The following is a 13,492-nucleotide window of genomic DNA, read 5'->3' on the forward strand; positions in this document are numbered from 1 at the left end:
TGATCTCCAAAAAAGTTGTCCAAGGTGACTGGGAATGCATATAGTTTTCCAAGGTGCAAAAACCGAGATGCAGATGATATTCATATTTTTATGGAATGTCCAGGAATCAAGTCGTATTGGACGGAGATATGTGAATTCTTGGAAATTGTATTGAAAAGACCAATGGAAGTAAGTACAAGTTTGATTTTAGTTGGTCTACCAAAGACTACTATATGAATACACCTATGTTTAATTTTATATTCCATGTGATCATTCTCGCAAGGAGAGAAATTTGTAGGACTCGGAAATCCGAACACCCTCCGACTTTCGCTGAATGTCTGAAGAACATTATTCGTCCTAGTAAGTCAGACATGGCTTGCGATTCAAAAAGTAAAGTAAAGACCTGGTCAGATTTGTTGAAGAGAAAAGGAAACCGGGTCCAATGATTAAGCCATTGCACTGTTGGACTTGGCCTCATAAGTAACTTTAGTGGGGGCCTCCGATAAGTGAACAGGGGTGGGAGAAGGTAACGGTGTCATCTTGGAGGGAAAGCTCTGTTTCTCTCCATTTCCATCCCCCAAGGGCTGATAAAGGGAGGCATGGAGTGATTGGAGGTATCCCATCTTGAGTTTTGGCAGTATGAGGAACATTTAAAAAAGGAGAAAAAAAAAAATAAAAAAAAATTAAGTGTTTCTGTTAACACCTGAACATGGATGTCATCTAGCAAGCAAAAAACAAAATTGCAACTTGCTCCATCATCCTCAATTGCAACACATTAATGTAGGCTGACTCCACTTGGACTAAAATTTTCAGACATCTCCCAGGTAACTCACTTCATCCATGACGGTAGGGGGAGTGAAGGTACATTTAGTCCATGGTGGATCAATCCAAGCACCGTAAGATTGAAAAACGTAATTTCAGCATCTCAGAAAAGTTCTTCTATCAGTCCCAAAACTGCTTTCACTGAAGCCTTGCAAAAGGAATCTAAGAACAAGGTACCATCAAGCCATTGAAAAACAGCACTCACCTGGTGGTGTGACAACCTTTCACCATTTCAGAACGAAAACTTAATTGGTGTTGCAAACTCCTAATGCATGTTTGTTTCTAAGCTGAATGTGCCGACACATTCAAGGAAAAGGCCGGCTTATGCAGAGTTGTGGCCATACTGGATAAACTGAGAGCACCTTTGCTGGATCATCTCTGCAAACGGAAGAAGCCGCCAGTGCTAAAATTCGGCTACTTCCTTTGCTCTTTGGCAATGTAAATGGGGAAAAAAAAATCCTGCAGTTCTAGAGACAAAAGCCAATCCTGAATTTGCAGAGATTGTCAATCCACCAAGGACAAAATCTCAAACCTTTCCTGCAACAAGAATGCAGTCGAAGTCCTAGGAACTGAAGTCAGACACAGATCTCCACCAGTCTCTGAAATTATGAACAAACAGGAATACCAACTTTGGTCCAAGGACGCACAATCTATATGGCACCCTTTTCCAAAAATGAAGCAATATCTTCCATCAAGGTTTTGCATCAGGGTAGCAGCCTCATCTAAAAAGCTGGAAAGAAATCCTGACACACCATCGGACGGGCTTACTGGTCCAAGGTTACCTCCGACTAGCAGTCTAATTATAATGCCACCTCTTTCCTGAGGAGTCTCATGGAGTGCTGAGAGGAAAGGTGTTTTGCATTATTGGTAGTCAAGAAAGCACAGAAAGATGAAGAACTTGCTTGGAAACCATTTGCTGAATACAGACCCATAAGAAAACATTTTGAGGCTCCTTTTGGTGTTAAGGTCCTGGAGACTGCTTTGGAAGAAATCCATTTTAACTATGGCCTGTAAACATCTTGTATGGCTGGTGGAATTTCTGTACCAGAGAAGCCAACTCTAAATAGATCCCAACCGAGTTTGCACTCCATCCAAGAAAGCGGAGTTCACATCTGTACATACTACCAAACCCCACTAAACATTTACAGTATCCAGGGCAGTTTGCAAGGCCCGTTTAGCTACAGTTAATCCTTCTAGTAGCAGACCCAGTGAAGAGAATGTCTGAAGTCTTTTGGCGGTTTCAAGAAAGCCATGAGAACCGCTTTACTCACTAATAACCAAACCAAATTGCTTGAACTCCCAGAAGCAAAAAAGCTTTGTCAAGAGTATCGAGGTGCTTTGATTTGCTGTTTCTCTGCTAATCCTTAGAAGCGGATACATGAACGATTAGGCTTTGCGGTTTCAGGAGAAAGCCCATACAGGTAGGCCCGTAGGTGCTGGCCTGGATCCTTGTCGGAGATCACAAATCTCGGGCAGATTGTGGCTTCAACCTAGCATCCGCAATCCCCATCGGTGCTCATGATGGAAGTGCTCCCTCATGAGCACCATTGCTCCTGACGGAACCAGTCCGTCCGTCACTTTTTGGGTGGGGAGGGTGGGGGGGGGGGGTGGGGGGGGGGTGGGCAGGAGGTGGGGAAGAGCTACACTAACCTCCCTCCAGAGGCCCATTTTCTGAAAACACTGAAACACTTGGGAGTGATATCGTTGGGAAGGTGAGAATTTCCCCTTTCCAATGGTACTCCTCCCTAGTGGATCCCTGCTTGGGTATCGCCCCAGGAGGGTGATACGTGGGCCCACTAGCCACCAGTGGGGGTGTGGGGGTGTGAGACCTCTTGAGAGGGCACTTGGAATAAAAATGCTATAGCCGACACTCAAAGCCACTCTCAGGAAAAACTCAGGATTGGGGGGTTATATCCTTTATTATTGATGTATTTACAGAAAATCTCTCAGAAATGGCAAAGCAAAATCACAATTTCCCCATTAGTATTTGTATATGCATATGAGCTATCGCAAACGGTCCTTATGTCAACCAAACTACAAACCCAATTTTATAAAATATGCTTTTTTATATATTACACTCCGGACAGAATCTCAAAATGGGGTAGTGGGAGAGGTACATGCCGCTTTCGATGTAATCTACAAAATGCGGATTGCATACACGTTTTCTTCTTGTCCCAGTTTAACTCCTCTTAAATCAAGAATTGAACTCTTCCTCTCACTGATTCTAAAAATAGTGTTTACCCTACCTGATGAAACAGTTGTCTTGGGTGTAACAAAACTTACCAACCCGAATGTTGGTCATGAATTGATTTTTATTTCAATGGCCGTATTAAGAATTTGTATAGCCTCAGCCTGGCTAGATCCCATGGCCCCATCATATCAACAGTGGTTCTCAAGACTGTTAGCAATTTTTAATTTAGAAATGGTGATATATGAAACTAAAAGCAGGAAGCATCGGATAAAAGGATTAAAAACCTGGTCACCCTTAATAGAATGGTATCAATCTCACCGATTTGGGGGTAATGATTTAACTGTCACCTGTATCTCTGCAAATTTGGTCATCTGTCCTTTAACAATTATCTGTTAATTTATTAGTGTACTTTCGAAAATATTTTTCCTTTTTCTCTATCATATATGCTTTTTTTGTGCTGATTTATCCTTTAATGACCTACTCGACCGGAGGGGGGGAAGGGGGGGATTATTTGTATTATGTGTTGTATTGTCTTGTCATAAAATCAAATAAAGATATTTAAAAAAAAAAAAAGAGAAAGGTGCTTTGCTCCCCCCCATTAAGAAGGGGGGGGGGGGCAGAGAGCACACTAGACGCCAGTGTGGGGTGGGGGCTGCCCAGAATGGGCATGCTAATACACCCCCCCACCCCCAAAAGAAGGCATAAGACTTTCTGCCCTTCACAGGGGGTGAGCAGAAAGCCCACTAGGGCTCAGGGATTTTCTTTTAATATATGTATACATAGGGGTGGCACTGCCCACAATGAGCAATGCTTGACCTATCTAGAAACAGTGTTTAATAATAACACCACTGAGTACTTCACAAGTTGTGTAGGTAACTGATTTGTTTTTAATATTGTCTGCCTTACGAATGCTCCGTAGACCCGGCTGGGCGAAATGGAGCTGAAACATGTTGACTGTCAAAAAGTGATATCAAGAGATCCAGTAACACGATCTGCATTTATACCTACTTACTTTTAATAACAAAACCTCACCATATGTTAATTAAAAGTCTCTTGCGGTGAAGTCTTGCTTTATAGAGACATTTTTCTTCCTCCTACTCTTTTTTGGGGTGCCATCACATCTCTGGACACTACTACTCATACCAGAGGTTGCCTCAGGCTGGCATACAGCACAAACTTGGACACCCAATGATAATGCCATAATGCATATGTGGGGCGGAAAAACGATATAAATGCTATGTTAACTATGCGGTGTATGAGGGTGATCAATCCAACCTACGGTTACGTAGTTACAAGTGTCCATTCTCTCACTTGGTTATGTGAAATGGGGAACTAAATCGACTTGAATTCCTCCTCCCTACCTGTTGATTTTAATGATTTCTATATGGCCATGTCTGAATTGGGGTGGTGGACAAATTGTATCGAGCACTGGGCAATCCACCGGTGCGCCGCACGGGTGGGGGCCGGTTTTGGACCCTCTGGGGGCCATTTTTGTTACAGGGCCGTTTTTGCAGCATAGCTGCAAAATCGGCCCTGCAACAAAATCGGCGAAAACCGGCCCTGGCAATGAGCTCGGCGGCACCCACAGACCCCCGGGGGAGCGGGGGGCGGCCGAGCACTTTGCCAGGGCCGGTTTTGGTTACGCTGGTGGTGGAGTGAGCTCAAGAATGGTGATGGATTAAACCCAAATCAGTTGCCTGGGGGTGAGTGTTAGATTTGCTCAAACGCTCCGTCCATCATCCCCTTTGGTAACGCATCTCTTGACCAGCAGTAAAGCTACTCTCACAAGTTTACCTGTAGCTCCCTTAAAGGACGGAACCAATTCCAGCAAACAGACCTGCGGAGAGCATTGCAGCTCGACATGGACCACAGCAAATAGTATACAAATCACATCATTCCAGAACTTCGCCACCCTGCGGCATACCCTGGCTAAGTGCTAGAAGTCAGCATCCATGGCTCTACAGCGCTTACATGCATCAGTGTCTCTAAGCCCATATTTGAACACCTTATGTGGAGTGTGATAATCCTGATGGATGGATTTGAGATTAATTATTCGAAGATTGCCAATGGAAGGTAGGGTACCAGTAAGCTGGCAGCAGTGCTCCTAGTCTTGCAATGTTAGCAGTGGAGTCAAATATGTATTCCATTTCTCCAGACTTTTGTTGCATGGCAGGGGTTTTTCCGCTCTAGCAGAGCGGTAAAATTTTGTAAGGAGTTCACGTAGTGTCGGACAGACAAGCATGGTGTGTACGGTATGTAAAGTGGGAGGTTCTGCAGGGAGAGAGTAAGATAATGTGCCTGTTCCGCTTTTTTAACCTGTGGAAAAGGAATATAAATTATGGTGTCTTATACTGCACGTAACGAAGATAATCATCTGTCAAAAAAACACCATTGGGGGTATAGATCCATCAGTTGATCGATTCCTGCCAGCTTCAGAATGTACATAGCTGCTGCCTAATGCGTCACGGACAAGTTAGAGTAGAACGCAAGAACAACAGAGGGGAATATAGTGGTAAATCTCTGTACTCAAAACAGGCCTAAATAACATAGCAGCTTGGATGCAATCTAATTTATTGAAATTGAATGGAGAGAAAACAGATACTGGTACTAGGAAAACAGAAAATCTCTTGAGCCAGCAACATTGGCTGTGCAAAATGGGTGTTCTTCCATCTCACTCATTGCAAGTACCCAATTTAGGTGTGCGAATTGATGAGACCCTCAGTATGCATTCCCAGTCAGTTAAAGTCGCAGCCACTTGTTTTACAATCCTCAAATAACTGCGAAAAATCTGCTGGATGCTACCAGAAGCGACCAGAAAAACCGTAGTCAATGCCTTGATTGCATCAAGGCTGGACTACGGTAATGTGCTTTAGGTGGGAGCAAACAAATCTGTAATCCATAGATTACAGGTGGCACAAAATGCTGCAGTCAGGCTAATATGTAGAATTCTTAAGACCTCATCTATTTCAACGCACCAATGTAAACTTCACTGGCTGAAAATTGAGAGCGGAGTAAAATTTAAGACACTTACCTATATGCATAAAATTAAATCAGGAACGGCCCCTAGTAACCTTCTTGCTCTGGCTAAACCATATATCCCATCTCGTAATCTAACATCAGCCACCCAAGGAAGATTGGTCATCCCCAAATTCAAACTGGCCCGGATGGGGGAAAAATCCTTTGCACATTTAGGGCGCGCACTCGGATCTCACTCCCTGTCACGCTCTGAAATGTGACAAATGACATCACCTTCCGCAAGTCACTTAAAGCCTGGTTGTTTAATAAATAAAATTATCTGGTTTCCTGCTGCCTCTACTATTCTGTCTGCGCCAAGAAACCCTTTTTGGGTAGCTGTCGCGCAATACAAATTCCAAAAACGTACAATCTTCCACTGCCATATATGGGATGAAATTGTGTGAGCCGAACCAGTAGTGGGCATATTGAGCTTGAGCACACAAATGGTACAAATAAGGTCAGGCACACTGAAGCCCCGATTTTATAATTTAAAGTAAATTTCTCCCAGTTGAGACAAGCCTGTTTACCACCCCAAATCAACTGGAGGAGCAAAGTGCGTACGATTTTAAAAAGTTGTTTTGGGAGTGGAATCGGTATGTTGCTGAAAAAGATAAACATTGAAGCAGTATGACCATCTTGATAAGTGCTATATGATCGGCCAGCGATAATGGGAGCTTCACCCATCTGTCCACCTGTCGTTCTAACTTTGTATGTGCAGTGCAATACTTCTCGTGGATAACTGTGTTGGGGTCTCAATTAACCCACACCCCCAAATATTTAACAGGGTCCGTGGAGCACACAAGCGGGAAATCAAGGCAGGGTGCTTTATGTTAGCGGCACCACCATCTATTTTGCCCAATTAATGTGTAGCCCTGAGAACAACCCAAGGCAAATATATTCCCTTAAAACTAATGCCAAGAAAACGTGTGGCGCCCGTATAAAAAGCAACATGTCATCCGCGTACAGTGAGATACAGACGGGAGACAAATTGGTGAGCTGAGGCTCGATGCGGCTGTCTAATAATACAGGCAAGCAGTTCTAGCGTGATCACAAAAAGAAGAGGCGAAAGGGGGCAACCCTGCCTCGTCCCCTTGGTTATGCAGATAGGGTCTGACATACTACCCTCTACCCGGATCCGCGCTACAGGGTCAGTGTACAGCAGACGTATCCAATTAATAAAGAGAGGAGGAAAACCCATTCGCCATAGAAAATAAAAAAAGGTAGCCCCATTCTATGGAATTAAAGGCCTTGGCGGCATCTAACATGACACCCGTTGCTTGGAGCCCAGGTTCGAGAATATGGACCATAGCAAAGGGCAAGCGCAAATTATGAGGTAGACCTAGTGGGAATGAAACCAGACTGGTCCGAAAGGATCAGGTCTTGCATGAGTGGCTGCAGCCTGGTGGCAAGAATTATGGGCAATATTTTGGCGTCAGTGTTCGATAAGAGTTGCAATGAGAAGGCGTTTTATCTTTAAGCAACATGATAATCAGAGCCTCCCGAAGGGTTGGTGGCAGTTGGCCAATGTCATATGCCTCGGAGTACATTGCCATGAGATGGGGGGTTATTTCTTCTGCATATCTAGATTATATAATAAAAACTAAAGTATGCCTGTCTGTTTGTTCTTTATGCATTACTACACCATTCATCCGATAGCAATGAAACTTTGGGAAGTTGTTGAGTACACTCCCGCGAAGGTTTCGGTCAAAATAATGTTTTAGGAATTGGCCCCCAGGGCCCTCAATCTTTCAAATACTGAAATAGACAGCGAATTTGCGAACATCGTCGATAGTCATGACTCCCAAACAGAAATCGATTGGTCAATCTACATCAGAAGCACAAAAGAAAAAGGCATTAAGAGCTTCAGAAACAGACGAGCAACGGCAAGCAAGATTGGAAGCTGCTCAAATACAAACTACTCAAGCCGTAATTCTCAAACGAGCGAGCAACGAGAATCAAGATTGGAAGCCGATCGAGTATGCTCTGCTCAAGCCCGTTCTTCTCAAACGAACAAGCAACCAGAATCAAGATTGGAAGCCAATCAGGGACGCACTGCTCAGGCCACACTGGTTTTCAAAAATAAAATGAATCCGTTTCAATAACAATGACACAATGTAAATTTAATGTTATCATAACGAGTTTTCTTGAATTTCCTTTCTTCTGAGATCGCAGCAACGCGCGACAGGTAAGCTAGTTTCTTATAAAATTCACTGGGAAACCCATCAGGGCCAGGGGCTTTGTTTGGAGGGGTTTTGATCGCTGTGCGAATATCTTCTTCTGTGATTGGTTGGCTAAGAAACTCCTTTTGCCCATCCGAAAGCCACGCATGGGCTATGTCTGATAGGTATTCGTCTAGGTTCTCTGTGTCGGTCGCCCGTGTGGTATGTAAATCGGCTTCCCAAAGGGTTGTAGCACCGTCAACCGACCCCTTGTTTTGATCAAAGTATTGCACTATAGCCTGGCAAACAGTTTCAGCATAAAATGAGTCTAGCAGAGCCTCAGGCCGAAAGGCCAGGTGAATGATCTGTGAACAGTGCACAGAATTTGTAGGCGAAGGCAGACTGGGCTGTGATCGGATAGTGTGAGAGGCAATCCCACTAGCTGTGAGACCCAACCCCCGCTATCTCACTTAGGAGCCAGTAGTCTAGCCAGGACCAGCTATCATCTGCAGTGGAAACATGTGTGCCCTCCCGCTTCTCCATATTTTGCTGATGCCATATATATCAATCAGTCCCAGCTCAGCCATTACCTCATTACTAACCTGGGCTGCACTGGGGATTGACTACCCTTGCAACTCGATGTGGGTCTAAGTGTGTATTAAGGTTACCTCCCCACAAAATCACAGCATCGGGACAATCCTGCTGTGTAGAAATTATACACTCAAAGAAGGAGGGATCATCTATATTTGGGCTTTAAGTGTTTACATTCGTGATTTAACTGCCCGCCAACTTCCCGTGTACCATGGAATATCGTCCTGCATCGTCGACACAGGTCTAAACATCATAAAGGGGAGGTTTTTCATAATGAGCGTGAGCACTCCACGGGAGTAGGAAGAGATGAAGCGGTACCCAGCCCACTGCACCCCAACGTGAACCTCAGACAAGCGGGTTAGGTGTGCTTCTTTCAAAAGGGCAATTGTAACCTCAAGCCGATCCAGATACGCCAAGACCTGGAGAATCTTTTTTGGCGAGATAAGTCCCCGTACATTACATGTTAAACAGGTTATTAAAGTGTGAGCTAGATGCAGAACTTTAGCGTGTTATACATTGAGCATATTTCAACTGCAGTGAGTGAAGGTACATATGCAATCCTCACAGTGTCAATAAAAAGATTAGCCACATAAACAAACCCTGCAAATACAACCCACCCACCAACACCCCCAGCCACTTCAACGTCCCCAACATGCCAAAGCCATCCCCCCCCCCAAAACAATCCAAGTGTAACACGAAGGAAATAACCAGCTGTGGGGAATACCCATTAGGGAGCGCTGGAGCACAGTACCCCTCTTGGTGAAATGGGAGGTGGCAGAGTAAGCATGTGAACAGTTCCTGGCCACTGTATCGCAATATCATAAAACAATACCAAGATAACCCACATTAATAATCATTACTAGTTCAAACAATGAGGGAAATAACATCGGTACAGGTCAAGTGCTTGCTTAGTGTCTGCGGCTTGCGTGCCAAAGCCCACCATAACAGACAAGCTGATATAAGACACCCCAGAAGTGAAGCGAAGCAGAGGTGTACACCATCCACAACTCACGTGACCTGGCTTGGTCATTGTTCATCTGCCATCTCATTGGAGCCCCCACCGTCGCCCCGAGCTGCGGTATTGGGGGTCCGACTACGGCCAGTAAGAGTCTTGGAAAAGTCCATTGCAGATTTTGGGCTGTGAAGATGTGGGGCTTTCCATTTACTTCTATGTACAACCGTGCAGAATAGAGCATAGCATAGGGTATCTGCTCCGAGATGAGAAGTTTCTTAGCAGGTTGGTATTCTCTTCAGGCCTCCTGGACAGCTGCGGTAAAGTCTGGGTAAAAGGCAAGAGTGTTCCCCTTGTGAGTGCTGGTACCTTTCTCTCGAGCCATGCGGAGGACAGTGTCCCGATCTCTAAAATGCTAAAGACAGGCATGGGTCGCCAGGGGGAGGGCGAGCAGCCAGAGAGCGATGGGCCCATTCCACAATCAAGAGTCGAGACAGCTGTTCCGCGCCAAAAAACCCACAAAGGAGGTTCTCCACATAAGTCTCAAGACGGCCCGTGTTCGTGGACTCTGGCAGCCAAGTGATTCGCACTAGGTTACGTCGTGATCTGGCTTCCAAATCTTCATTGCAGGCCTGCATAACAGCCAGCACCTTCTCCATAGACATTGCTCTGGTGATCACCTGTTGCAAGCCATCTTCAGTGCTGGAAATACACGTTTCTGCTTCCCCAGGCGCAGCACATGTTTATCCAGCTTCATGGACATGTGATCCATGCGCAAGTTCAGGTTAGCAATTTTCAGTCGAAGGTTTGTAAGCTGGCCTGAACTGCAAGAAGAGTTTTATCAATAGTGGTTAAATGGTCGCCTCAGAGGCAGCATGCTGAGATGCCTTCCCAATGTGGGGGCTCAATTGTGAGGCATGGTTGGCTCCCAACAAGAGCGATGCCGCTCCTAGCCACACAGCAAGGATGATCACATGGCTCCCCGGTCGCAGCAGAAGGAAGTCCACCGATGAGCAGCCACCAGGTAGGGTGCACCACGCAGATCTCTCGCCCTGGACGAAGGACGTCGCCGGTCGCCAGCACACACGGCACACAGCGATCCCTCCGCAAGACGATCTCTCACCAGGTCACAAAGCAAATGTCGGCGGAGGCCCCTAGAGCCTATTAAGCCCATGTTGGTACAGCAGCGAAGTAGGTTGCAGCTGAGTAGCAGGCGCACCAAGGCACTCAACCGGGTTCCCCGTCTCGTCTCAGCGGTGGTCTGCAGCAGCTCCGCTGCGGGCGAGGTAGAAGATAGACGCCACCTACACAAACCTGCAACCGGTGCGCCGCACAGGCAAGAGTCAGAAGCCGGCCTGCTCCCCAGGTGCTAACATATCTCGCACCGGGGTGTCACTCTCTCCCAGTCCAGGGCCCACAACTCACAAGTCACCAGCTAGGACGCGCAATCTTAACACAGCGCCCGAAGGCCGCATCCGGCACCACCCTAATCTCACCGCAGCCTCGTGCTCCGAGCACATCCCGGGCCGCTATGTTGTCAGCGCGGGCCCGGGGAATCACCAGCCTCTCGCTCAGCCAGCTGTCCATACAGAGTTCAGATTAGCACGAGCAAAGTAGCCCGTAGCACTCCGCTGCTCGGTTCCTGTGGGTAGGGCATCAACCAGGGCAAGAAGACAAGGATTTTAAGCGGACTGTTGGCCCAGCCAATGGAGCTGCTCTACAGAGCGGCCATCTTGCCGTGTGCCCTCTTGCCCCCCCCCCCCCCCCCCATCACCCCCATCCGAAGCATAGCTGTCCAGGATACATCAATGCTTTCATACCCAATTTTAACATTAACAAGAAGGTTAAAAGCACAAAAAATACTAACAGAAGCTTTGTCACCGGAAAATGTGAAAACTGTGTAAACATTTTTGGTTTTCTGACAAAAGTCAGCTTGTCCCTGAAAGCTGGGAAGATGGCGATTTCAGCACCACAAATTCTTTGTTGATACTATTTGCAGGACGTAAATTTGGAATGGATACCTTGTGGTTAAAAAGTTACAGGAGCCTAAGCGCAAACTATCCACAAATAGCTGAAAAAAGGCTTAGCAAGGGGGGGGCGGGGTGCAGTAAATCGGGAAACCTAGCAGCGAAGAGGTTATATGTGGTCCGAATAGCCTCAATGAGTGCAAGCACTGCCTCGGAGGTTTGATCGTATACCAAGCTCCAACTAAAGAGACATTTTCGGCTTTATAGTATGAAGAAAGACAATCTCTCATAAGCTTTCCCAATTATTGCTCAGTACAGATCCCTTTCTAAACCTAAAAGAGCACGAGTTGACAAAGATTCTCTGTAAACAACTTAGTCTGGTGGCTTTAATTAGTGTATTCTCTAGTTACCAAGTCGGATTCCTCGCGGTCAACAAACTCACCAAAGGCTGGCCTGAATCAGACACAAACAAGTCCTCCGTTATCAGAATATGCTACGTGGATATCCAGAAATCCAGGAATTCCTCTTTCCTCAAGGAATTACTCTGAATTTGTGGTTTTCATCTGCTCTACAGACAAATAATTTTGTTTACAATCCTAAGGGTGGATTTAAGGATTCATTTTTACTTCTGACACCAGGATGACACACCCTTTATACAACTGAGGTCTGTAGAACTCAGGGGAAGAGGGGGTAGACTGCCGAAAAACACCTCCCAGATCTTTGTTTTAGTGCATGCAAAACTGACAGGGCTTCAAGCCAGATATGTCACCAACCCATAATCAAATCTGCATCAGTATGGGTGCGGGGGAAAAAAAGAAATACCATCAGACAGCTGTATTTTATCTAGTAAGACAATTGGTCATAATAAAATACTTTGGGGGTTCAATGGCAACATTTTTCAGCGCTACCTAGCGGCGGTGTGAATCTCTGGAATGGAAACATTCTCAAATTCATTCTGTGCATGAATGGGAGGTTTACCCACGGCATCTATAGGAGCCTTAATTGTTAATCCCTTCCATGCTCATGACAAGCTCAGCTCGTCATGCAGTACAGTGCTCCTGTGCTCATGACTAGCTGAGCTCGTCATGACCACACCAGTTTTTATTGCTGTCCAGCACAGCAGAGGAATCTCTCAAGCAGCAATGTGGTTAATCACAATTACAGACTCATCTAAACACCAATATACATTGCCAGAGAATAAACATGTATCAACATTTCACTTCAAAACAGAAAAAGCCAAGTTTCCTGAGGAGTACATTCAACAATACCTACCTCCCATCAATCCCACAGAAGATTGACGAGACGACACACCCCGCCTTAAGGAAGGCGCTCATTTATACAGTAGTAACAAAGGCAGCCCTGCACTCACATACAGACTACACTTTATTGCTTGGCTTTAGGTAATCTTATATCAACATGTTCTGAAATACTAAATGCATAAGAACTAAAGACAGGTGGACACTTACTGGAGTCTCCAAGAATGGCGACATACTTATTGTGGAAGAGTTGCTTGGCTTCTTCGGCTGAAAACGAATCCATGGTTCCTTCACAATTTTAGTACCAGTCACCTGTAATCAAAAAAAAAAAAAAAGTTAGAGCAGTGGTTTTTAACCTTAGCATTTTGACTTCTGTAGAGTAATTACTGGAATCTGGAGACCTCCACTAAATAATTGCTGGAAGACGGGGGACCACCCGGCTAAGCTTATGAATTATTTGAACTGCAAAACAGTACCAAAAATACAAAAGAAACAAGCATTCATCAACCACATTCATAAATCATGAACATTTTTATTTAATTCACAAATATAAACAATTC

At 45.3% G+C, this 13,492-nt stretch overlaps 1 protein-coding gene across 1 annotated transcript in view; it reads right to left on the reverse strand.

Moving 5' to 3' along the window:
- Positions 1-13,245, reverse strand: part of LOC147726038 (PC-esterase domain-containing protein 1A-like) — a 207,012-nt gene extending 193,767 nt beyond the window's left edge. The window contains exon 1 of the mRNA XM_086960152.1: positions 13,143-13,245. Coding sequence (XP_086816278.1) covers positions 13,143-13,215 — 73 coding nt within the window. The 5' untranslated portion in view covers positions 13,216-13,245. The remainder of the gene's footprint in view (positions 1-13,142) is intronic.
- Between the last annotated feature and the right edge of the window lie 247 nt (positions 13,246-13,492).

Source organism: Lissotriton vulgaris, chromosome 3_1 (genome assembly GCF_964263255.1).
Source record: "Lissotriton vulgaris chromosome 3_1, aLisVul1.2, whole genome shotgun sequence".
NCBI classification, from domain to species: Eukaryota; Metazoa; Chordata; class Amphibia; order Caudata; family Salamandridae; genus Lissotriton; species Lissotriton vulgaris.